At 35.0% G+C, this 27,710-nt stretch overlaps 1 protein-coding gene across 3 annotated transcripts in view; it reads left to right on the plus strand.

The window, feature by feature from the left end:
• The window catches only part of EPG5 (ectopic P-granules 5 autophagy tethering factor), a 140,212-nt gene that overhangs the window by 72,523 nt on the left and 39,979 nt on the right, over nucleotides 1-27,710 (plus strand). For all 3 annotated transcript variants that reach the window (XM_074201649.1, XM_074201647.1, XM_074201648.1), the window contains 6 exons: nucleotides 5,261-5,432; nucleotides 16,215-16,377; nucleotides 20,762-20,904; nucleotides 22,121-22,277; nucleotides 23,762-23,956; nucleotides 25,312-25,525. In XM_074201649.1, coding sequence (XP_074057750.1) covers nucleotides 5,261-5,432; nucleotides 16,215-16,377; nucleotides 20,762-20,904; nucleotides 22,121-22,277; nucleotides 23,762-23,956; nucleotides 25,312-25,525 — 1,044 coding nt within the window. The remainder of the gene's footprint in view (nucleotides 1-5,260; nucleotides 5,433-16,214; nucleotides 16,378-20,761; nucleotides 20,905-22,120; nucleotides 22,278-23,761; nucleotides 23,957-25,311; nucleotides 25,526-27,710) is intronic.

The following is a 27,710-nucleotide window of genomic DNA, read 5'->3' on the forward strand; positions in this document are numbered from 1 at the left end:
TTTGGAAGAGGGGAAAGTTTAGAGGCAAAGATGGTGAGTTCAGTTTTGGTGATGTTGTTTAAGATGTATCTAGGACATTTATTTTGAAATATTCAATAGGCATTGGTGATAATGGGACTGATGCTTAGGGGGAAGAAATCAGATTTGAATTTGTAGATCCAATAGCATCTACATAGTAATGATAGTTAAACCTCTGGTAACTGATGAGGTTGCCAAGAGAGTGTAGAGGAAGAAGAGAGATGGCCCAAGAGAGAGCATGGGAAACACTCCCTGTTGATGTGAATGATTTTGCTGTTAAAGATCACTGAGAAGTTGTCAGATATAAGAAGTAGAACAGAATTGCATCATAAAACCCCAGGGAGCAGAGAATCCAAGAGAAGTTAGGAGAGATTAGTCCGAAGTATCAAATGCAAACCAAAGCAGGGGAGGGTTTTGAACTAAGGGAAAAAATCATGAGATTTGACAATATATTATTAGTAACTTTGGAGAGAGTACTTTTATTTGAGTGTTGAAGATGAATGCTAAAATGTGAAGGATTAATTGTAGAGGATTAGAGGCAATGAAGGGGAAACAATGTTTTCAAGGAATTAAGAAAGGAAAAAGATGAAGGATTATAGCTTGAGGGTATGGAAAGGTCTAAGGAAGGAAAGAAGAGACTCAGACATATTTGAACTTAGTAAAGAAGGAATAGGTTGTTTGAAGAGGGCAAAGATTAGAAAGAAAGGGCAATGATTAAGGATGTCATCTTTTGGAGAAGATAGAAGATAAGATTTAAAGGGATGCATATGTAGAAGAACTGGTCTTGACCAGGAGAAAGGACTGCTTCTTTGTGAGTTAGTGGCATGGATGCAGTTTGGGCAAAGGATGACCAACAGGTCTAAATCAACATAAATTAATACCAATTACAGCAGTGCTTCAGGCAACTCTTAAGACCTAAAGTTGTTCAGCAAGTGCTAATCTATAGTTGTAGTGGTACTTTCCTCATTTGAAGTTTCCTATACCACTGAAATTGCATTTTTGTTACCTTCTTTATCCCCTTTCTCCCCTCTTACTGTAAAACAACTGTTCTCTTTGTTCTACTCATTTTGCTTTTCATTATTTTGTACAAGCTTCCAAGATCTTATAGCAGTGGTGTTCCATCATAATCCTATACCACTCTGCAACAAGAATGTTGCAGAAACAAATTTTAATATATTTATTTTGAATGACATCTGTTGCTTCATAACATTTAAAAATTATAGTTTGATCAACCAATCTATAAGCATTTATTAAATTCCTATTATGTGTCTTTAATAAGCACTCTAAGTCCTATAGATAAAAAAGTAAAATACAGTCCCTGCCCCAAGGAGTTAACAATTTAATGAAGAGCAGTTAAGACTACTGTTTGTAGGTGAATGAATTCAAAGATAGAACATCTGTTCTGTCAGTGTTAGATTTAGAATTTAGATTCCTTGTTTGATAAATCATAGTGTTTCAGAATAATCCTGTTGACCTCTTACGGACTTGTTTTGTTCAAGTGGTCTTACTAATTTAAAAGAAAGAAAACTTTTAAAATGAGAATAGTTATGAACTTTTAGACCATTGAAAATTGTGCCCATATTGTGATGTCTTAGTGTACTGTTTAGTGGAAAAATACTAGCTTAATATAAGGGTAACTCAGAGTATTCAATTTCAGTTGTTCAAGGGCATAAATAATAGTTTCCTTTATGCCAGTAGAGTCATGCTTAGCAAAATTTTCCTCCTATTTCTCAATAAGAATAGAAAGTAGAATTCCCATCTGGAACAAAAGTAGAAATTCACAGTAACCATTTCATAAATATTTCTTGACTTGACTTATTGACTTGAAATTACCTTGAACTCTCCCTTCTCTATTATTTCAAAAAGCATTTTAAAAATGAAATATTTGGTGGAGATTTTTCACTAACTAGCTTCTCTCACTTCTTCTGAGTATATGCCTACCAAGACTGTCTTGAATCCCCCCATAATACTTTCTCTTTATCCTCATTCTTGAGAAACTCATATGTTTTTCTTTAATCTGTATATGAGTGGACTCTGAATTTCTTCATTTCTCTGACTCTTTTCCTTTCAATTAATATAGGTAATATTACAATACTTGCACATAGTGACCAATTCAGTAAATAGCCGAAGACTGGAATTTATTTTAGTGTCTGACTTTAGCAAATGACAATGACTGCTTACATTTCACATTCACTATGATGAGTTCATCCAGGATACACCTGCTAACAGTGAAAGTCCTCCAGTGCTCTGTTTTGAGTTCTCTTTTCCCTCTATACTGTTTCACGTGATAATTTTCCGTAGCTCTCATGAATTCAATTATCATCTCTATGCAGATGATTTTCAGATCTATTTGAAGAGCCTTAACTTCTCTTTTAACCTCCAGCCTCGGCATCTTCTGCCTATTTCAACATCTTGTTCCATAGACACCTGCTTTAAAAATTTAATTATTATTATTATTTTTTTTTACTTTTTAGTTCTAATATTATTATGCATACTTCCATTTTTCAATTCTTTTTCTGGGAGTGTGTAGCATCTTCCTTCATAAGTCCTTTGTAGTTGATTTGAGTATTATCATACTCAGATTAACTTAGTCTTTCAATTGTTCTTCAAAAAAATTTAGCTCTTAGATATTATGACTGTTCTCTTGGTTCTGCTCATTTTACTTTTCATTATTTCATACAAGCTTCTAAGATCTTTGAGCTCATCATTTCTTATAGCACAGTGGTATTCCATCATAATCCTATACCACAACTTGTTTAATCATTCCCAAGTTGATAGGCATCCCTTCAATTTGCCATTCAAAGAGAGTTGCTATAAATATTTTAAAAACATTTACATTCTTTTCCTTTTTTTCCTTGATCACCTTGGGACCTAATAGTGACATTGCTGGACATATATACAATTTTATAACTCTTTGGGCATAATTCCTGATTGCTCTCCATCTCATAGACATCTTGAACTCTTAATGTCCAAAATGAAATTTATTTTTTTCTCTCAAGATTTCCCCCCTTTCCTGTTACTAGGGAGGGTACTATAGTCCTCCTAGTCACATAGGCTCACAACCTATGACTTTTATCTTTGACTCTGCTCTTTCTGTCTCTCTTCCCTCAGTCCACATCTGTTTAGTCGCCAAGTACTGTTGATTCTGCCTTTGTAGTATCTCTCATATAGGTCCCCTTCTCTTTTCTAACACTGCTATCACCTTGGTATAGGCTCTCATGACTTCCTGCTGAGATTGATTAGATTCCTTGCCTCAAATCTTTCCAGTCCATCCTCTATTACCTCTACATGTATCACATCTCTTATCCCATTTAGTAAACTCAAGTAGTTCTCTGTTACCTCCAGGATCAAATATAAAATGCTCTGTTTGGCTTTTTGGGTCTTTAATCTCTTTTCAGTTTTCCTACATATTATACTCATTTATATGTTTTATGATCCAGGAAAACTGGCCTCCTTACTGTTCCTTACACAAGATATTCTGTCTCCCAATCCTGATTACATTTTCACTGATTGTCCCCTATGCCAGGTACTGCCTCCCTTTTTAATCTCCATTTTCTGCATTTCCTTTTTCCTTCAAGTCTTGACTAAAGTCTAACTTTCTGCAAGACATCTTTCCCAGTCCTTAATGTTAATGCCTTTCCTCTACTGTTATTTTTAATATATCCTTAATTAACTTGTATGTACATGGCATTTTGCCTATTTTCGTCCTGTTAGACTGAGCTCCTTGAGAGCTTTTTTTTTTTTTTTTGGTCTTTCTTTGTATCCCTAGCACTTAGCAAAGTCCTTTATGGTAGGTGCCTAATAAATATTTTTTTTTACTGATTATGGTAATATTGCCTTCCTTGCTACTTACTTTCACAATAATATATTCCCCAAGTCCAAGACCTCAATATGACAAATTCTTTCTTAGTCTTTTGCCTCTGTCCATATAATTTTTTTCCCCAGATCTAGCCCTTTTCTTCTTGGGACTAATCAGTTATTATCACCAGATTCTTTTCAGACTTTTGTTAATTGATTTCAGAGCTAGAATTGTCTGTCAGAGAACTGTTTACACTAATTCTATAATGTTGTGGTTTTCCTAAAATTGTTACCAGCCATTCAACAAGTATTTACAATGTATTATTTACAGTTATTTACAATGTATACTACAATGTATTCTGCCCTGTGCTAGAAGTTATGGAGGCAAAGAATTACATGATATGATCCTTGACCTCAAGAAGTTTGCTATCCAAATGGGGAGGCTAGGATCAATATTTATGGGATAATTTTAACAATACAAGATATTATACAATTAAATGTCACTTTGTATTGTATAGTTTTAAAATATATTATTACATATTCATATCTTCATAATTGATGTGAGGCTAAATCTTTTAAAATTGTAAGATATCATATAAATGAAAGAGAAGCTATTGTTATTAATTTTGCTTTGCTTTTTTAGCTCATCAGTTCCCATTGCAAATTTTCCTTCAGTAGTGTTTAATGATAAGTGTTTAATTGAATTCATTTCAAATTTTGGTCTTAAAGGCTACTGACTCTGTCTGAACTTACCTTTCATAACTCATGACCCTTATGTTCTGTTTTAGGCATATTTTTTCACTTTCTACTTGTGCAACTGGTCTTTCCAACTCTGCTAACCTAAGGAATCTTTTTAGGCTTACACGTCCCAGAACACTTTTACCCCCTTTGAATTACAGCTGAATGCTATCTAGTCCATGAAGTTTGAGCACCAGGCATTTTAAACTTTTTTTTCCATTCTTTCTTCTCCTATTTTTGCAGTTATTGCAGTTATTTGGCCTCTCAACTCTGATTAAACTGTACATTCTTGATTATGGGGCATAGTTAATTTTTTTTTTTTTTTTTTTACATTTTTGCAAGGCAATGGGGCTAAGTGGTTTGCCCAAGGCCACACAGCTTGGTAATTATTAAGTGACTGATGCCGGATTTGAGCTCAGGTCCCTGACTCCAGGGCTGGTGCTCTATCCACTGTGCCATCTAGCTGCCCCATAATTTTTAACCACACTCCTGAGGTTTTATTAAAATGCTTTTTATCTTGTGACTGTTTGGGTAGGATTTGTTGACCAAGTCAGAAAATAGTACATTTATTTAGTCTGATGATCTGTATTCAGATATTCTATGTTTTCATGATCCTTAATGATAGGAAATAATGTTAAGATACCTTCTGTTGTCATTTGCTTCATATTTAGTTAAGATTTGTTGGTTCTGATTCTCTTTCTTTCAGCCAAAGAGAGAATCTTGAGCAACTTGAAGAAGCATGAGGCTCCCCATCCTCCCCTTGTTCTGAATACTTTCAAAGCTCCAGTGCCTGTCATTTCCTCATCTAGTTTGCTAAATCAGAAGGAAACTATGCAACTTATACGCCCAGACCTGAATCTCTTGCAACAGCATGCTAAGTAAGATGATGCATTGAAATGTCTTTCCTCTTCATACTAAATGCACAGCCCAAATGATTTAGCACCTGAAGTGGGTTCAGCCTGGGAGCACTGAGCAAGCTGGTTTGAGTAATTGAGTTTGAATGTTTAGGTTATAATACATCTTTTCGTTTCTTTTAGAAAACGAATAATATTGCACATATTTTTAGGAACTGTATATTATATTTCATGTGGTAACAATTCAAAAGTCAGCTAAAGCCAACTCAGTTTTTTTCAGACAAGACTCTATGTATTAGCAGGTGTAAATATTATTTGAAGACAAATGTTAAAATGAAAAAGCATTGATTTTTAAAAAATCTAATTTGTTATTTGTACAGGTTTAAAAAAATCTTTTACATTCTTGCAAATGTTGAATGAGGTATATGTGCTTAAGAGTGAGATCTGTATTTTCATTGGTACAGGGAACTTCTAGATCAGAAAACTATCTTTAGCTCAGGACTGCACTTTTTCTGCAGCTTATAGTCTCAGGAAATTTCTTGAAGCAGTGAGAAGTTAAATGATTTGTTCAAGGTCATATAGCCTGTCGTGTATCAGAGGTAAAGATGGGAAGACTTGAACCCGGGTCTTTTGGCCTTTGAGGGTGACTCTCTTATCCATCCTACCCCAAGTTGGCTCAACTCATACTCCATTATCTTTCAAGGTTGTAAAGATATATCTAGATAATAATTGTAAAAAGTACTTTGCAGAACTCCAGCATCCAAAAGAATTCTATAAAAGCTTATTCTGTCTCCCTTCCTTTAAGGGGGCATCTTACAGATGGACAAAGAGGACATTTTTTAATTTTTAAATTTAATATAATTTTAAATTTTTTACAAGGCAGGGGAGTTAAGTGACTTGCCCAAGGTCACACAAATAGGTAATTATTAAATGTCTGAGGCTGGATTTGAACTCAGGTCCTTCTGACTCCAGGGCCAGTGCTCTATCCACTGTGCCACCTAGCTGCCCAGATATTTTTTTAGAAAGGGCTATATATATTTCACTCTGCCACTGCAAAAGAGCCAGGCCTTATCATTTTAGAGTTTATAATTCATTCTAAATTAAAGACTTTTTCTTTCATGAAGACTTTTTTGCTAAGTTGTTCACAAACATAGTGTATGTGTTGCTTGGTTATTTAGAAGAGAAATGATTGGAAACATGGCTAGGAATAAAACTAATAACTTTACGTGCATAAATATCAATGTACTATGTATAAATAAAATGAGATTGAGTTTTTAATATAAGGACATAAATATTGCCTTACAGGTTTCACCAAGAGTTGGTGGGAAGAGATTTATTAAGGGACTTTGCCAATTGAAGTATGTTTCTTTTTTAGAATTAATAGATCTGATAGAGGGGATCAAAAGTGGTAGTGTAGGTCAGGAAGATAATATATTTTTAATAGAATTCAACAAACCTGAGAGGAAGCAGCATGCAAAGCACTTGGGTGAGGGTAAAAGGAGAGAGGAACTTAAGTGATGTTGCTTGCTGTTTATAGTTGGTTGGTTTGAGTCTGACTCCTTGTGATCCCACTTGAGATTTTCTTGGCAAGGAGAGGTTTGCATTTTCATTTTCAGTTTGTTTTACAGATGAGGAAATTGAGGCAAACAAGGTTAAGTGACTGGCCCAGTGTTAACCAGCTATTAAGTATCTGTGATTGGATTTGAACTCAGGTCTTCTTGACTGCTGTTCTATCTGCTGTGCTGCCTAGTTGCCCATACTTAGTGGTATTATAGTGAGATTATATACTGTACTATTGACTACCCGGCAAGATGGAAGATATGAATGAATCAGAAATCTGCCAAATAGATCAAATATAATACTAATGGGGACTTCAATTATCCAAACCTTTGATGGAATTCTTTCTTTGAAGAGGATTTGATTTTCCCTGCTTACATTTTTTTCTTTCAGAAGGTATAGAAAATATTGAGGGGATCTGATATTGATCAGTAAGTAGGAGAATTGGTTATAGAAGTGGCTGTGAGAAAAGCTTGGAGTAAAAAAGCAGCTAGGTCATCTTGCACCTCTTCATCATCAAGGAGGTGATTGTTGGGTATGGTTAATCATATAATTTAGGAAAACAGACACAGGTTAAAAGAAGTGATAGGCATGAGCTCATAGCCAGAGAATTCAAAAGGGAAGATTGTTCAAGAGGACTAACTGATAAGCAAATATAATTCTGAATATACAGTCACAGATCCAAGAAAAAGTAGAGGTATCTTTTTAGATTGTATATGTCTATTCCAAAATCCATTTGCGAGACCAGGTTTCAGGAGAATTCACTATCATGGGGGTAGCATTTTTTTCTCTTTTCCTTCCCCTTCAACTTCGTGGATCCTTCAGAATCCATCTGTATTTTTTCCTGGCTCACATGAGAGAGATGAGATGAGAATTACCAACTCTTCCTTTCAATCAGATGAAAGAGTACCATCTCCTATGCCACAGTCTCCTTAGATATTCCAGGTTTTTATCATTTTACTTGTCTCAATATACTGCAAACCCCCAATCATTTGACCTACTGACATAACCCAAGGGCCTCTGGGCCTTGATGTTCACCCTGCTAATGAACCCTTAGGACTTGCAGATCTCTCTATCTTTCCTGCAGATGAACTTTCTTTTATGTGTTGTCTTCCCCAGTGTTAGCTCTTGAGACCAGAGACCATGTCACTTTTCTTATCTCCAAAGCCTCAGCATAGTGGTTGGCACATAGTAAACCCTTAATAAATACGTTTTGATTCATGCATTCATTCATTCAGAAGTGAAGTTTGGAAGTAGTCAAAATTACCCATAGTAAATAAAAAAATGCAGAAGAGATCTATAAGAATTAGTTCAGAAAGATTATAGCCAAGAATAACCTTAAGATTTATTCTTATAGAACATATAACATAAATCTTAAGATAGGGAATTTTTTTAGGTTTGTTCCTGCATAAAAAGAATAATAAAGAGAAAGACCCATTGCTTCATGCAGATACTGAAATGTTACTATTTCATAAATAGAAAGCAGGTCTCTTCCCTCTCTTTTGCTTCTGGAATGCAAGAAACAAGATCTTCATAACAGAAAGGGTAAACAAACATGGTTAAGAGAAATTTGAATCCCAAGGTAAACTAGGAGATAGTAAGATAATACTTAATTGGTCTAAATACAATTTTCTGTAGACCAGGATGAATTAAATTCCAAGAATATCAGATAACCTGCATTTAAACATCTTGCATCATTAACTGTAATCTGTGAATTTCTGCTGAGAATCAGAATTTTGGAAAGGGGGGATTAAGGGTAAACATCTCAATTTTTAAAAGGGGGAAAATAATCTACTGAATATTAGCTTAATGTCAATTAGCAAAATTATGTATGAAATTGTTAAATGAATGATTTGTGAACATTGAGGAAAATGGTGTTTACTGGGAAGCAGAATAGGTTCACTAAATACAAGTCATTTGAAACTTACTAAATTTCCTTTTCTGTTAAGATTACAAGCAGATAGTTTAGAGGAATGTGATAAACATAATATGTCAGGATTTTGGCAAGGTTCTCATTCAACATTCATTAAACAAATATGAAGGATTGAAAGGAAATTATAAAACTTCTTTTGACATTTGATAGACATGATGGAAAACATGGACTGGATAACTCAACTGATTAGATTCTTAGCTAGTAAAATGATCCTTATCTTAAAAAATCCAATTATTTCACCTAGCAATATTCCCTGGTAGACATCTATATCTACTGGATATGTTGCAGTAACTGTGCTTTAACACTGTTCAACATTTCAATTGTCTATTGTATGAAGTCATTATGCTTATCAAGTGTCAGAAACTTGTTGCCCAAAGGGTAATAAAACTGTGCCACTTTGATTCAGCAATACTACTATGTCTGCATCCCAAAGAGATCACAAAAAGGGTAAAAAACCCACATGTACAAAAAATATTCGTAGCAGCTCTTTTTTTAGTGGTAATGAATTGGAAATTGAAGAGATGCCCATCAACTGGGGAATGGCCAATATGAAATAAGAATCAAACCTATATTAGCTTAAAAAACTATACCTGGTATAATATAGTTTATTTCAAATAGACTTAATGGGTTTAATTGACTGTAAGCTCAGTATGTATCTGCATTTTACAGTGGCTATCATACAAGCTAATTTGATCTTAGGCCACCAGTTAATAGAATACTATCATTTTAAAGGATGTAAAAATCTCCCTGTATTTTGCCATGGTCAGACCACATCTGTAACATTATATTGATTTTTTTAGGTTTTTTTTTTTTGCAAGGCAAACGGGGTTAAGTGGCTTGCCCAAGGCCACACAGCTAGGTAATTATTAAGTGTCTGTCTGAGACCGGATTTGAACCCAGATACTCCTGACTCCAGGGCCGGTGCTTTATCCACTGTGCCACCTAGCTGCCCCCACATTGTATTCATTTCTTGATACCCAATTGGTCCACATTTTTAATAAATTATTAAACAGGTTAGTAGGCGGCAGCTAGGTGGCGTAGTGGATAAAGCACCGGCCCTGGAGTCAGGAGTATCTGGGTTCAAATCCGGTCTCAGACACTTAATAATTACCTAGCTGTGTGGCCTTGGGCAAGCCACTTAACCCCGTTTGCCTTGCAAAAACCTAAAAAAAAACAACCCCAAAACAGGTTAGTAATGTTGTTCTCTGTCCTCCTCTTCCCTCATCATTAATAAAACCCCAGGTTTTTTTCATGCCTTTACTATCTTTCACTCCTTCAGATACTTTATGAATTGATCTCTCAGTGCCCTTTCAAATCTATTGTTAACAGTTTGAATATTTTCTGTTTATATTTGGTCTAATCCAGATTTTTTTCCCCATTTTTATTCTCTTTAGTAACACTGTGATGTTAGACTTCAAGTGTGATACCTTTACTATCCTTGGTGATGAAAAAAAGTTCGTCATAGAAATCCTTGAAGATCATTCCATTTTTCTTTGTTGTTTCTCCTTCCTTTTTTATCCTTCAGGGTCCTTGGGATGGCTTTGCTTAGTTGAGACTCTAAACTGGTTTTATCTAACGCTACTTCTTTTGTTTTATTAGGAAATTCTACTTAAAATGTTTCAACATCCATCTATGTAAGATCTTAAAAATGAGCTTTAATACTTTATTTTTTTTTAACATTTTATTTGTTTTCCCATTATATACAATAGTAATATGTACCCATCATTTTTTGCAAGGCTCTGAATTCTACGATTCCCCCCCTCCCCCCACCACAGAAGGCCATCTGACAGTCTCTACATTGTTTCCATGCCATACATTGATGTAAATTGAATGTTACAAGAGTAAATATAAGAATCAACATAACCCACCCCCCCCAAGAAGATGAGAAACCTTAAGAATAGAGAGAGAGAGAGAGAGAGAGAGAGAGAGAGAGAGAGAGAGAGAGAGAGAGAGAGAATTGTACTTCAGTCTGTGTTTAGATTTCAATGGCTCTGTCTCTGGGGTGAGTTGCTTTCTTTATCATAAGTCCACCAGAGAAGTTGCTTCAATATTTTTCCCTCAGTTGCTATTACTAGCTGTACCTCCACTCTATTTCTCCCCTCTCTCATTTATTCTTTTCTCTCTCTCCTTTCATACTGGCCCTGTCCAAAAATGTATTGAATCTGAGTACCCTCTCCCTCAATCTTCCCTCTCTTCTATCACCTATTCCCCCCTTCCCTCCCCCCATCCCCCCTCATCCCGTCCCTTTCCTCCCTTCTTTCTCCAGGGCAAGATAGATTTCCTCACCCTATTAGGTGTGTATGAAATTTCCTCCCTGAGCTATTTCCAATGAGAATGAAAGCTCACTCATTCCCCCTTGCCTTCCTCCCTCCATTCCATGGAAAAAACTTTTTCTTGACTTTTATGTGAAATCTCTTGAGCTTAGTACTTTAAATTGGATTTGTTGTTGACTTCCATATCTCTCTGCTTGGCAAATAAGTTAGATATTTGCTAATAAGTAAAACATTTTTTAGATTCTTATGGGTTTTTTTGAGAGTTGATTTACATAAACTTTTTATGAAGTATATATATGCCTACTTTCTCATAGGAATTTTTTTTAATGAAAATCATCATTAGTAGGGAAACAAAGGCTCTCACAAATGATATTTCACAGTAGAATCTTTGTTGCATTCAGTTGACTGAAAGATATAGAGGTTACAAGATCCCATTATGCTTTTTCTTTAATTATAAAAAATTTTTATTTTATCCATAAATCAAAATATTTGAAATTGTAACAACTAATTTAACATTAATTATAGGAACCCTATAAAAGTTAATTTAAGAATTTATGATGGAGATGGGAAAACTAGGCATAGTTTTACACGTGCTCAAAATTGTAGGAAAGCAAATTAAAAGTTTATTTTTTAAAAATATTTGATAATTTATTTATTTTTCCAGCTATATGCAATGGTAGTTTTCACCAGTCATTTTTTTGGAAGGTTTTGAGTTTCACATTTTTCTTCCTTCCTTCCTGCTGACAGGAAACAAACTAATATAGGCTCTACAGGTATAACAATGCTAAATATAGATCCATATTAATTATTTTGTGAAAGAAGACTCAAACCAGAATGTGAGAAAAAAACATAATATATAGGACAATTTCAAAAAATTGAAAGATAGTAAACTTTGGTCTACAGTTGAACTCCATAGTTCCTTCTGAATGTGATGATTTTTCTATCATAAGTCTTTTAGAATTTTCTTGATTATTGTACTACTGAAATGAATGGTTCCATCAGAGTTGGTCATCTCCCACTGTCGCTATTAGGGTGTATAATGTTCTTCTGGTTCTGCTCATTTCACTCAGCATCAGTTCATGAAGTCTTTCCAGGCTATTTTGAAGTCCTATTCCTCATAATTTCTTTTTTTTTTTTTTGCAAGGCAAATGGGGTTAAGTGGCTTGCCCAAGGCCACACAGCTAGGTAATTATTAAGTTTCTGAGGCCGGATTTGAACTCAGGTACTCCTAACTCCAGGGTTGGTGCTCTATCGACTGTGCCACCTAGCAGCCCCATAATTTCTTATAGAACAAATTCATATACTATAATTTGTTCAGCCATTCCCCAGTTGATGGGCATCTCTTCAATTTCCAATTCATTACCACTACAAAAAAAGAGCTGCTATGAATATTTTTGTACATGTGGATTTTTTTTACCCTTTTTTGTGATCTCTTTGGGATGTAGACATAGTAGTATTGCTGGATCAAAGTGGCATGGTTTTATTACCCTTTGGGCATAATTCTAAATTATTCCAAGAAAGTTTGGATCAGTTCACAGCTCCACCAACAATGCATTAATGTCCCATATTTCCCACATCCTCTCATTGATCACTTTACTTTTTAGTCATATTGTCCAATCTGATAGGTGTAAGTTAGTACTTCAGAGTTGTTTTAATTGCATTTCTCCATTGATTTAGAGCATTTATTCATATGACTATAGACAACTTTAATTTCTTCATCTGAGAATTGCTTTTTCATATTCTTTGACCATTTATCAATTGGGGAATGTTGTATTCTTACAATTTTGACTCAGTTTTATATATATATATATATATGTATATATATATACATATATATATATAAAATATATATATTTTAGAAATGAGTTATTTGTCAGAAACACTAGTTGTAAAAATTCTTTCACTGTCTTCCTTTTAATCTTTGTTGTATTTGCTTTATTTGTATTTATCTTTTAAATCTGAAATGATACTAGCTAAACCTTTGAGAGCACAGTAAGGAGATTTTGACATGAAATTTTACAGGGAAATCAGTCTAGGGTAGATGGGAAGAACACACAAAGAAAGATATTTAAGACATGCAAAAAAATTAAACAGAATTGGACAAAAGAAGATAAATTCAAAGAGTGAACTGTGAATCTATGTATCCTAGAAAATAATTTTGGATTTTATGAGGTCACTCAACTGCTTCCCTTGAATCAGCAATACATACCTGAAGAAGGTCATTTACGGACAAATGGTTAGTCATTCATACCTTTTGTGTTAGCAAAGAGGTGAAAACAAAGTAGATGCTTATTAATTGGGGAATTGCTGAGCTAATTGTGGGATATGAATGGAATGGAGTATTATTGTGTCATAAAGAATGCTAAATATGAGTATTTCTTGGAAAGAGGGTAGGATTTATCTGAATTGAAATTGAGGGAAGGAGGTAAAATTAGGAGAACACTCTCTCCCTGCTCCCCCTATCTATACATACACACAGACACACATAGAAACATACACACATATACACACACAGGTCTTGTTCTTAAGAGAACAGATTTTGAAACATAATTTTGTTTTCTTAGTAGAGTTGGGGGGGGGAAGTATGTCTGTAAAGTGTCACATGTGTTGTTAAATCAAATTCTTGGCCCCCCCTTTTTTTTTTAAAGATTTTTCAAGGCATTGGTTAAGTAGCTTGCCCAAGGCCACACGGCTAGGTAATTACTAAGTGTCTGAGGCCAGATTTGAAGTATGCCTGACTCCAGGGCCGGTGCTCTATCCACTGCACCACCTAGCCACCCCATTGGCTCCTTTTTTTTTTAACTCTTCTTTGTTACTTGAGAGGTTTCCTTGTGGGAAAGAGTTATGTCAGGAAATAACTGGTCTAACAAAAAAGGCATAGGATCACTTTGGCAGGGAGGATGAGATTCTTGTTCCACTATATGTTGAATCAGATGACTTTTGAGGTTCCCTTTAACTTTGAGATTCTCTAATTCTGAACAACTATCTTGTAAAAAATTGTTGAAGAAATTGGGGATTTTTAGTTTAGAGAAGAGACTTGAGTTGGTAAGGACCATAGCAAGTAGATGTGAGGATAGGAATACCTGATAGCCATCTCTAAAAATTAGATGGGATGTCATATAATCTTATATGTATGATATGCTTAAATTTAACAAGGCTCTTGTTGGCACAGTGGATAGAGCACCGGCCCTGGAGTCAGGAGTACCTGGGTTCAAATCTGGCCTCAGACACTTAATAATTACCTAGCTGTGTGGCCTTGGGCAAGCCACTTAACCCCATTTGCCTTACAAAAAAAAATCTAAAAAAAACACAAAACAACAACAAGGCTCTTGATTCTCAAAGCTGTGAAGCAGGTGGTATAAATGTTGCCCCCCCATTACCAATGCATAAACTACAGCCCAAATAATTAGCCAACAAATATTCATTAAGCAGTTCTTAAAATGTGCTAGTTTCACAGTATGTATTTGGGATGAAAAGAAAAATATAATTCCCTATCTGAAATAATTTGCCCTTGGTCTTATCCCAGAACCAGTAAGTACCATATGAAAAAACATTAAACTTATATTACATTGCACTGGATGGTGTCCTAATGTGTGGGAGTTATAGACAGATTTCAACTATAATTTTAGTAAACTGTAAAATCATAGTGACTTTTGGTGGCTGTAACCAACTTTGATTCATGTTAAGCATGTTATAAGCCAAAATTCAATAGTCTTTTTCATATGAAATGAATTTGTTCACATTTCCTCCATTCTTTTCCTATGTAGCTAAATTTTTTTTTAGCCTCAGCATAGGACTTTAATCTACCTGAGCTTTTTGTTATCTTCAAATTTGAGAATTTTTCAGTACAGTGCATCCAGAAAATATAATCGTTTTGTCTTATGAGATAGTAAGTTTTTGGTCACTGGAAATATTAATGTGCTTATGAATGATCATTTGTCATAAAAGAGAGATTCCTTCATTGGAAAGGAAATTGGACTAGATGACTTTGAAGGTCCCTTATAATAAAGGTGCTTAAATTGTTTTATTCTGTTATAAATATTATTAAAGGAGTGCTAAAGCTTTTTAGAGTTAGTTTTAAAGTCTACAGCATGTCAGCTCATGCAAGTAGACTAAGAAATTATTGGCATGGGGGGGCTAGGTGGCGTAGTGGATAAAGAACTGGCCCTGGAGTCAGGAGTACCTGGGTTCAAATCCGGTCTCAGACACTTAATAATTACCTAGCTGTGTGGCCTTGGATAAGTCACTTAACCCCGTTTGCCTTGCAAAAAAACCTAAAAAAAAAAAGAAATCATTGGCATATTCTATGAAATATCAGCAACCATTTCACATTATAAATTAATTAAGACTTTCATATAGTCTTGTTTGTTTGTTTGTTTTTAAAAGGCAGTGGGGTTAAGTGATTTGTCCAAGCTCACAGCTAGGTAATGACTAAATGTTTGAGGTTGAATTTGAACTCAGATCCTCCTGACTCCAGGGTTGGTGCTCTATCCACTGCACCACCCAGTTAGCCCCATTCATATAGTCTTGGAAGTGAATTGCTTCATTTATCTCTAAAATCAATGGTTGTAATTGACATGTGATGTTTCCTGAGCTTTGTTTTTGGTTGTCTTGTTGTTCTCTCCTTAGCTCCCTCCTTCCACAAGGTCTTATCTATGACATAACAGCCTTGGAGCACTTATTCCCTTCTATAATGTAGAATTCTGGAGTGGCTTTAGTTTCTACCAGTGGTTCACATGGGTGGTGATTCTCTCATTCTGTATATGAAGCAGAGTTTACTATATAGTTCATTACACCTGGGCAGTGGCACCCAAGACATTTCTTATCCTAGGAAAAAGGCAGAGATTGTTATTGTGAAATCCTGTCCACCCTGGTGCAAATCTCTTTAATCCTTGATTAAAAAGTTGTTGGAAGACATGTCTGTCCTGGTGGGTCCCTTGACATTGCCCTTCTTAATGGCCTCAGAGAGGGCCTGGTGATCCACATTGTCTTCAGGGTATATTTCCCTAGTGCCTTATTTGATGTCCTGATGATGTTTTTCAGAACTGCGACCCTTCGAGAGTCCCAGCAAGTTGCTCTGGACAGTGAGCTGTTGGATGCAATTCCCAAACAGTATGTTAATCGAGAAGAGCAGATCACACTGCATCTGGAGTGTCGGGGCAGCAGCAGCAGGAAATGCCAGGGAGCAGCTGTTGTCACAGTTCAGGTAAAAGCTAGATTTGTTTTATTCATTTGATAGATATTTGCTCAATGCCTATGATGTACCTAGGACTACAGGGAACACAAAGGAATAAAACTGTCTGCAAGAAATTTATCATCTATTGAGGAATACACAAAGTTAATCCCTTGCCTTGTGTTGTTTGTCACATGAGATTTACAAATAGTCTATATCATGAGAGTTCAGAGGAAGAGATTAGAGTACTTAGAGAAGCTTTCATGGAAGGGTTGGGACATAAACTGTGACTCGAAAGATTTGGAGGACATAATAATTTGGCTAAATGGATGAGAAGATAATGAGTAAAGCACTGGAGGAATTAAATATTTTATGTCCAGAGGCTTAGTGAGTAGGTCACGCTAGCTGGAGAATGTCTAGGGGAGCAACCATAGAGAAAGATGGAAAACTTGGATTAGCTCTCAACTATAGAAAGCATTGAATTCCAGACTAAAGAATATAGACCATAATCTATTAATCGATGTGGAGTCACTGAAAATGTGTAAGCAAAAGAGAAAGAAATATAAATAATGAATGAAGCATTGTAGGATCTGTTGGTGGTTTGTAGGATGTATTTGAACTAGAAATAAAAAGAATTATTGAATTAGAAATATCATTTGCCTCTCAGAATCATCTTCCCAAACTAGAATAACAGGTTCTGGACAGAATTTGGGATAAAATTGTCAGTGGCTCTTTTGCCCTCACTAGTTCTTGAGTTGAAGGAGCTTTCAAAGGGTGCGGCATTCTGCTTGTAGAAATGCAGTTTGTAACCATTCATGAGTAGTCTTTAAATAACCCATGAGGCTACTTTGGTAGAGCTGTTATGTCATCTAGGTGGGTGTTTTCTTCACTTTTCAGATTTCCATGTCCTTTTGCCTATGTAGTTGTGTAGATCTTCCATAGAATATTTGCCAAACAGACTGGAGAACTTCCAGTTCTTTTGTTATCTTTGGGATATCAAGTGTCACTTGATTTATTTATCTGTTGCCTCTCATTTTTGCAACATGACTGTCCCACCTCTTTTTGTTTGTTTTTGTTTTTGGTCTTACATGTCTTCAGAAATGTCTTTTATACTGCTTCTCACTTATAGGTCATCTTGTTATATATAGCATCTTATTTATACTTAAAATATATTTTTCTATCAATTTTGTGATTTTGATTCCTCCAAGTTCATAGTATTCCATAATTCATAGCTATTGTAGTTTCATGGTTGTTTAAACAATTGTTTAAAGGATACGTTTTTGTGACAGTGGGGGGTATTGGAATCAAGACAATGTAATATTTCTCTTTTGTGATCCAGTAAGATTTTTTTGTCCTCATTAATACTAGGATAAGCTATTATAGGTATTTATATTTTGATGGATCAATATGTGTTTACATTTTTCTTCTTGTTCTAGTATGGAAATTTTATAGTCCTAGACTAGTTTGGATGACTCAGTGTTTATCCAGCTCAATGTTTTTGCTTAGTGGGGCTGAGAATTAGAGGGACATTTCTAATATCTGTTAGCAGCTTTCTTCTAAGACAAATTCAGGGAGAAGATTCAAATTTTGGCTACCATGAGGTTTGGGAAATATCTATTGGGTTGATTAGTTTTATTCTGACAATGGCCAATACCTCAACCCTTGCTAGGATTCTCATAACATATCTTGTAGAGTAATAAAAAGAGGGAAGTACTTGCATCTTGAATTCATATCTTAAGTTTGATACTTATAGGTGTATTCCCACAATCTACTTATTAAATCTTTATTTTTTTAAGGTTTTTTTTTTGCAAGGCAAATGGGGTTAAGTGGCTTGCCCAAGGCCACACAGCTGGGTAATTATTAAGTGTCTGAAGCCAGGTTTGAACTCAGGTACTCCTGACTCCAGGGCCGGTGCTCTATCCACTGTGCCACCTAGCCACCCCAACTCATTAAATCTTACGATGAACTTAAGTTTAACCATCTGTAAAATGGGAATATTAACATTTGTGTATCTACCTCCAGGGACTATGTAAATGTTTTAGTTATTTTTATTGTATGAAAGCATAGTACCTAAATATTTAATTATCACCCTCTGTATGTAACATATTTGATCTTGTAATACTTGAAGATGACTTTTCAGTTGTGATTTCATTGTGAATGAAATTTTGGATCTTTTGTTCTGCTGGTGAACAGTTAATTGCTAGTAGAGTAGCTGATAAGTAGCTACTCTCTTTAATGGAATTCAAATTTTTCAGCTGCCTCTTCCAGAAAAATTCTTTTGAATACTGATTGTCCTCCTCAGATATTATTGTGATGTTTCTACAGATTTAAATGCTGGCAGGGAGAAAGCAATGAAATAAAGACTTGTACATGGTTATAAGGCAGCATGTCTTAGGAGCTAAGAGTACTGACCTTGGGGGAAGGAAGTCATAGTTTTCCTCTCTTCCTTTTTCACTTTGACTAGCTGGGTAAGAATGGGCAAGTAACTTGTTTTCCTTTCTGAAGACAATTTTTCTTTGTATGTGAGATGGGGAATAATATCTGTAATAGTCATCTCACAGTATTTTTTATGAGGCTTAAATAAAAGTTGTAAACTTTAAAGAGTTATATAAATGCCTATGATTATTATTCTTGTCTTATATTTTTGTAGAGATGGTGTTTGGATTAGGAATACATGCCTTATGGAGATTTGGGATTTCTTTACCTGCTTTAAGAACCCTTATTATGTAGTCTACATTTTGAAAATAATAGTTTTATTTTAGAATTCTGATTGAGTTCCAAGATTATTTGAATTGTTAATTTTTGTGGCAAGGAAAGCCTTGGAAATTTTCAGCTTTCTGCAAATGAAAGAAGCTGAACACATTTCATGAGAAAGTGAATATGCTTCTCCTTTGGTCTCCTTTCCTGACATAAGCTCCTGGTGATTCAATGATTTTCCCTAAGGAAACAGATTACTTTATGGCAGGGTGCCTTTTGTTGCATTCCTTTGCTGTGATGCAGTATTTGATTTGTCATGTGAAAGGTTGGTTCAAATTTACAATCTAGATATGAAAATGAACTAGTAGCCCCCTTTGCACCATTTTAGAGTCACTTCTTAGGTTATTTGAAGTTTTCTTAATTTTTTCTTAATTTTTTTCTTAATTTTTGACATCTAGTTCTTTCTTTATTCTATTGTTTAAAACCCCTAGTAATTATGACTTATCCAGCCAAAAATGAAGAGAGCTGGATACGATGGTGGGAACAGTATGGGAAAACAATGAATTTGGAATTGTAAAAGTTGAATATTCAATCAATCTCTGTTAAATTATCTGTCATTTTGAGGGTGGGTATAATGGCCTAATTTGTATTTTTCTATTATATTATTGTATGGTTTAAACCAGAGGTTGACAACTTATGGCACAGGTATCCTCAAGAAACTTCTGAGGTAATACTTATTTATACATCTCAGCTCTAACTTCTCTCTTGATTTACAGGCTCTCATCTCCTACCTCCTACTGGGCATCTTGAATTAGATGTTCCAAAGACTTCATAAATTCTTTATGTCCAAAACTGAACTCATTTCTGTATAATATCTCACACATATATTCTCTCCTCTGACACTGCTTGACTCTGGTGCAGCCACTCCTAATTTCATGCCTAGACTATAAGCTGCTGGTGGGTTTCTCCAACTCATTTCTCCATTCCAGTCCATCCTCCACTCCAGTACAACTGACCTTCCTAAAACACAGGACTAATCCTTGTCATGCCTATCTCCCATTCAACTTCAGGGTCCTTATTACCTTCAGGATCAAATAGAAAATCCTCTTTTTGACTTTTAAAGTTCTTAACCTGTTTACTCTCCTCCATGTACATTAGGAGCCAGTGACACTGGCCTCCTTGCTCTTCCTCCTACAATACTCTCCCTTTTCCCAACTGCATTATCACTTGACTTTACTCATGCCTGGGACTCTCCCACTTTTTCATCTCTTCTTAACTTCACTGGTTTCTTCTAGTTCTGGTCAAAGACTTATCTCCCAAGGAAGAAGCATTTCACAGTCCTCTTTAATTTTGGTATCTTCCTCTTGCTACACTTCTGTTCAATTGGTTTTTCCCTTAGTATCAAACAAACATCTTTGAAGTCCTGTTGGGTGCAAAGTATCATAGAAGATGACAAGATTTATATAACAAGGAATAAGACATAGTCTCTGCTTTCATGAAACTTACAGTCTAGTAAGAGAGATAATGTGTATGTAAATAACTATTATAGAAACTAGACGCTAACCACAAAAAAAGGATGAAAAACAAAGTTTTTTCTAGCTCAGGTCCAGCTTTTGGAGGTGATGAGAGCTCAGGGGGATCAGGGGATCAGGGAAAGCAAGAGATAAGTTGGTTTAATTTTTCTTTTAACATTCTACTAAGTCACTGAAATGTTTGTTAGTTTGAAGGTAAGCATAAGAATGAAGCTATTAGCCAACAACTCCATGTTTTACGTAAAGAAGTGAAGCAGTTACAAGCAGAAGCCTCCAAGCCACCCACACAGAATATTGTGGAAGCTGCTGTGCATGCTGAGAACTTGATTACGTAAGTTTTAAAGACACTGTAAAGTCTACTTCCAGAAGTCTATAATTCTAAATATGAATGAACTTATTATGAATTCTATCTTGCTTTAATACTGTTCCTAACCTTACTTAGTATTTTCTAATACTAAGTACTAATACTAGCCTTAATTAGTATTTTAAGTTGCATCATTTGCAACTTTTGCCTTATATTTTTAGTATCTTATAAATTTCAAACTTGCGTATTGTGTAGAACAAGTTTATAACAGAGTTGTTCAAGATATCAAAGGATACTTACTCAACAGTTGTGAATAGGATAAGCCTCTAATCCTAGATTGAAAGCTAGAAAGGCACTTTAGAGGTCACTGAGTGCAACCTCATTGAACCTCTGAGAGGCTAAATCAACCCCCTCAGTGAACCACTGAGAGGCTTGCTCAAGGTCACATGGAGAATTAATAGCAAATCTGGGATGTGAACCAGGCTTTTTGACTCCAAATTCAATATTCTTTCTGCCTCCCTGTCATATTTTTCTCTTGCCCATCAATTATGGGGGAAAAAGCATATTCTTGAACCCCTTCTTGTCTCAGGGTTACATCTCTACTTCGAGTTGGCAAGGAAATCCAGGGGATGACTGCAGAGGAACGGGTAGGCAAGACTGCTGTGCCTGCTTTTCCCAAGTGTCATCTTCCTACTTTTAGAGCAATTATAACCCATTTTGTAAGCTGAGAATAAACAAGGAACTTTAATAAAAATATGCCTTTTATTCTCTTTCTGCTTATAATGCAGAAAGTTAAAAACTTGTTCCTCTCTTACATACATTCTTGGAACAATACAGTTGAACTCCAGAGGTCCTGACTTTTAAGACTTTAGAATAAAGATTATAGGACACATACTTTTTAGTTAATATGCAGTTGAATAATGAATACACTGCACACAGAATATTCAACTGCACAGTTAAGAGTAGAAAAATGAGTTAATTAGAGCTTGTTTATATTAAGAATAAGATTGTCTTAGAAGAAAAGGAAATTTCATAGATACTTAAAAGATGACATGTAAAGTCATCATGAAAATGGGATAGGTGCATAATTGCCCCATGAAATTATTTATAGAAAGCCTTAGACTACTTGCACAAATTTTGACAGAGAAAAAAATGCAAGGAACACAAGGAAACATTCTTAAGAATTGCAGTTTTTCTATTAATAGATAATAGGCTTTCTCCCCCCCCCCCCATTTTTCCACAGGGCCTTAGTGAATGCCTATAAGTTGCAGCCTACACCTGGTATTCAGAAAGTTGGTATTAGCCTCTTCTTCACAGTTGTGGAGTACGTATGTGATGAGACACAACGTCACCCTCCTACAAGACAGTTCTTTACCTCCTGCATTGAGATCTTAGGACAAGTAAGTTTAATCTAAATGAATTTATTTCATGAGTTCATATTTACTGAATGTTCACAGTTTGATACTATGTACTTTATCAACTAGATAAAGTTGGTGTTGACTTAAGACTTAATAGCTAATCTTTTGACTCTATTCCAGTTATAAAAAGAAAATACTGACGCGAATTTTTGTGTAAAATTTTCTATATTGAATTTCATTACCAAAGAACAAAATTGTTCATAGTTCCTTTAGTTGTAGGTATCAAGATAGTTTTTTCCCTGCTTATTTGAGATTCCCTGTAAATATTTCAGAAATGTAAATGAAGAAATTTCACTTTGCTTTTTTAACTTATTTCACAGAATTGATGGATACCAGGGAAAGAAAAGACTTACTAAGTCATTGTTTTGCTCCATTGACATTGTTCAATTCTATTCAGATTTGGGCATGTTAATATTTATTAACAGACAACCTTTTTTCACCATTAATTTTTCAAATTTAGGTTTTGCCTTTCTTAAAATATAATTGGGGAAAAAATGAGGTTACTAAGGTTATATATTATAATAAGTAATCCTTTTATAGATACCCAAGATACAAATTTTCCTCAAAGACTATTGCTAAGATGTAGAAAATATTTAATCACTATTGAATTTTAGATACATTGGGCACATTTCAACATTTTAGGGTTACATTGCTGCAGTAATTGGTGGTTAGAGTTTATTAAAATTTCCTGTATATAGATCACCTCTTTGTGGTTCAGTACCTCCCTCCCTTTTCTGTACTTCTTACCTGCATTGCAAGATGGAGACTTTGTATGTACAAATGATCAGCTATGCATCTGTTCCCTGCAAAATGTTTTGACACTTATGTAATTTAGGGATGAAAGGAATAGGATTATGGTCTCAAACAGATTTTTGAATTATTTTCTTTCCTATATAAATAAATCTGATAATTAGAAGTTGACCATATTTATTGAAATTTCTTTGATGGTTTCAGCTTCTAATGAAGGGATCTTTATTTATGACTTTCTTTACTGTCATATTTTAAAAATACATGGTTTTACCAGAATGTCAAACTCCTAGAACTGAAATTCTTTTGCCCACATATTGACATTATCTATAATGTATTGTACTTTAATTTGTTAGACATTTCCCAGTTACATTTTAATTCATCTCAGGTTGTCACAGGAGTTATTGCTAAATTTTGAGGTACCTGACTGAGTTTTATATCTCTGGTGTGGGTATTGCCCCCACTAACATGGTTCACAGCTATTTTAATAACTATAGCTCCAAAAAAAGACCCTCTCTCAAATTAATAAACTTTTTTGAACTTGGAATGAGGCTAGTTCTTTGGTGACAGACCATGAGTCTGGACTTCTCTTCAAAACTTCTCCAATATGGCAGGATCTACTAGAGGTTAGACTTTGAGGCATTTCACTATCCTAGGAGTTCAGTTGGTGCCACAAAATGGAGAATTTTATTTTGTACATTTTTTTTTGATTTGTCAAGGTGTTTATCAGTGATACTAAATCAGAGTGCAAACGTGTGCTCCAGACGATTTTGAAGAATAGAAGACTTTGTACTCTGCTGTCTCCTTTCTTTACTCCAATTGCTGCACCTGAAGAGTTCATAAATTTGTATGAAAAAGTGGTGAAGTTTCTCAGTGAAGACAATAGTGATATGATTTTCATGCTGCTAACTAAGGTAAATTATTAAATCTTGTTGCTGTAATCATAATATAAACACTAAAGTCTTTGTATGTTAAAGGATTTGTAAATATCCATGGTTCCTCATCAAGTGTGATTTAATTTGTCAGATGTTTTGCATAATCAGCAATAATTCTATTTAAGCTAGTTTAATTGTTTTTCCTGAAAGCACTTACATCACAACATACCTAGTGGTTTTATAGGTCTAAGAATTGCAGACCTGCCAAAGTCTTACCAGTAAGTAGTCCAATAGTAACAACTTTTGAATCCATGAAATTTGAACATCTTAATGACCCAGTATCTAGGGGTTATAGTGGCAGTTTAGGACATCGTCAGTCCTTTTGAATTGTATGATGCACCTTAGTTATTAATTTGAGAAATGCCTCAATCATTCTGGACCAAATGATTGCCCATGATATCATTTCATAAAATATTTTTTTACTGTTATGTTCAGCATAGTCCACAAAGAATCATGTAGTTTTTATCCACACTGTATAAGATTATTTGCATAAATGTGTGCAACACTGAGACAGAAGAATATAATTTAAAATCAATTTATAGGGGGCAGCTAGGTGGCGCAGTGGATAGAGTACCAGCCCTGGAGTCAGGAGGACCTGAGTTCAAATTTGGTCTCAGACACTTTAATAATTACCTGTGTGACCCTGGGCAAGTCACTTAATCCCATTGCCTCAAATAAATACTTATTTTTTATTTTTATTTTATTTTATTTTTTGTTTTTTGCAAGAATCAAATAATTATACAGCCTGGCACATAGTAAGCACTATCTAGATGTTGGCTCTTGCTATATTATTATTGTTATGTGTCCCATAAGAATAATAATAGTGTCTTCCTCTGACTTGTGAGGAAAAATGAAATAATTTTTAAAAGTGCTTTGTAAACCTTAAAGCACTAGATAAATGTTGAGGCATTTTTGATCAGAGAGGAATGGCATTTTAAAAATATTCAGCAAGTTCAATTTAGCAAACTTAGTTGGGTGCACATAGTGTATATAAGATATATTGCTGATTACTGGGGATACAAAGATAAGAAACAAAATAATTCTTATCTTTTAGAAGCCTATATTTTAACATAGAATGGAATCATGTCATTCTTAATAATAGTGACATATTTGGGGTTTGAACTCTTTTAAGAGATTGAATGACTAAGACCAAATTTAATCCAAAAGAAAATTTTCTTGACCCAGTTAACACAAACTTTGTAGACAAATAGTTATCTTTAAATATATTGACTTTTAAACTAAATTTGAACAGAACTATCCCCACCCCTTTTGCTATTCCAGTGAGTTTTCTATTGTTAAATAAACATTCTTTCCTATTTTTTTTTTCTTTTTAGTTCGATCTTAAGCAATGGTTAAGCTCCACTAAACCTCCTCTGTCTGATCGTACCAGGCTTCTGGAGTCCATTCATTTGGCACTTACTGCCTGGGGCCTTGAACCAGATGAAGACATTTTGATGTCATTCAATATTTTTTGTAAACACTGGACTTATCTCCTTCTGTACCAATTTCCTGACCAGTACAGTGACATTCTAAGACTGCTCATGCAGAGTAAGTATATTTGTTCTTGATTCTAATGTTATCAGTTTACCTTCAGTCAACATATTACTCTTTCAAGTGAGACTGAAGAGCTCTTTTACTATTTTTATTATTTCTTCTTGGTTTGCCAGCAGAATGTAAGTTCCTCAAAGCTAGGAATTGTATGGGGTTTTTTTTGTCTTTGTATCCCCATTATAGCAAAATTAAATTTGTGAATAATAAATTCATTCATAAAAATTACTGATATTTGACAAGAAAAGAATATCCTAAAAAGTCCTCAAAGCTTTCATATGGAGCAGAGGAAAAGGAAGAGTGGGAACTTCCCATGAGATTTCACCATGTGGGAATTTTATGAAATTTTAATAATATATTAAGGCAGTAATCATCTTCCTTACAAATACTAGCTGTTTGTGATCTAGGGATGGGGTAGCACTAATTGTTTTGAATTATATGATGCATATCAAATGGGGAGATTTGAGACTATAAATTTATGTGGTTCAGTTCCCTGGAATTCAGTGTTAAGAAATTAATGAAAATATAAAATGTTTGTGTGTCACGTGTGTGTGTGTGTGTGTGTGTGTGTTAGGTAAAAATGTAGAAGATGGGAGCCTATATGTTTTTTTAAGCTTATTTTTTATTTCACATTTTCAAAATTTCTACTTTATCTGTTCATATTTTTCCCAGCATTTCCATTGTTTACAGTAAAGTTTTTTTTTTGCAACGTATTGGGATTTAAGTGGTTTGCCCAAGGCCACACAACTAGGTAATTATTAAGTGTCTGAGGCCAGATTGATACTCAGGTCTTCCTGACTCTAGAACTGGTGCTTTATCCACTGTGCCACCTAGCTGTCCCGGTTTACACTAAAGTATTGCTGGCAGATTGAAAATTTGTATCTGCTTAGGCAAGAACTATTTAATTTCATTTTAAAGTTTCAGAAAAAGGTCTTATTAATACCTCCTCTGACTCCTTGGGAGATATGGCGTTGTACGTCTGTAGGGGCCAGAGATATGGAAAGTAGAACACAGGAAACTGATCATCTTAGAAACTGGCTGCTCTTCCTGACTGAGGTTGTACAGTAGCAAATCCTCTGTGTTCACTGTCCTCTTGACTGGTTAGCGTTCTTTCTATTTCACCCCTAGCCTTAGGTTATCACTTTGGTGACCTTTTGTCAAGGTCAGGCTACTGATTAGTTTTTTTTAGTTGGTTTTTTTTTTTTTTTTTTTTTTTTTTTTTTTAGTTTTTGCAAGGCAAACGGGGTTAAGTGGCTAAGTGGCTTGCCCAAGGCCACACAGCTAGGTAATTACTAAGTGTCTGAGACCGGATTTGAACCCAGGTACTCCTGACTCCAAGGCCGGTGCTTTATCCACTATACCAACCTAGCCGCCCCTACTGATTAGTTCTTAACCTACCAACACATCAGGCCAGGGTAGCCTTGACATCATTAAAGAAAAATCCCTATCTTTAAGGAACCTACATTTAAAATACGATGGAATTATGTCATTCTCAATAATATTGACATCTTTGGGGTTTGAACACTTTTAAAAAATTGAATTACTTGTACCAAATTTAGTCCAAAAGAAACCAAAATGTTAGAAAACCTTGGAAATCTTATCCATGTTAATTCCATTTTTACATACTTTTTTACAGATAATTCATGGTGTAATCCTGTCTCTACTACTTCCTTTTGCTTCCACACACTTTGGTCCAGCCAGACTGACTTATGACTTTCCATTCCCTATCTTCACTGTTTTTTTTTCCCCCCTACTTTTTTTTTTAAAGGTTTTTGCAAGGCAGATGGGGTTAAGTGGCTTGCCCAAGTCCACACAGCTAGATAATTATTATTATTAAGTGTCTGAGGCCAGATTTGAACTCAGATACTCCTGACTCCAGGGCTGGTGCTCTATCCACTGTGCCACCTAGCCACTCCTATCTTCACTGTTTTAAACACTTTCTGTTTCATATTTGGAATGCTCTCCCTCTTCACTTCTACCCTTTTTTTCCTTTCCCTTCAAGACTTAGCTGAAGCATTATACTTTTACATGAGACCTTTTCTACTTTTCCACAGTTCCTAGTGACTTCTCTCCAAAATAAGCTTCTATTTATCTCACAGATTTTTATGTGGTTTCTTTTTTTTTTTTAGGTTTTTTGCAAGGCAAATGGGGTTAAGTGGCTTGCCCAAGGCCACACAGCTAGGTA

Source organism: Macrotis lagotis, chromosome X, assembly GCF_037893015.1.
Source record: "Macrotis lagotis isolate mMagLag1 chromosome X, bilby.v1.9.chrom.fasta, whole genome shotgun sequence".
Taxonomy (NCBI): Eukaryota; Metazoa; Chordata; class Mammalia; order Peramelemorphia; family Peramelidae; genus Macrotis; species Macrotis lagotis.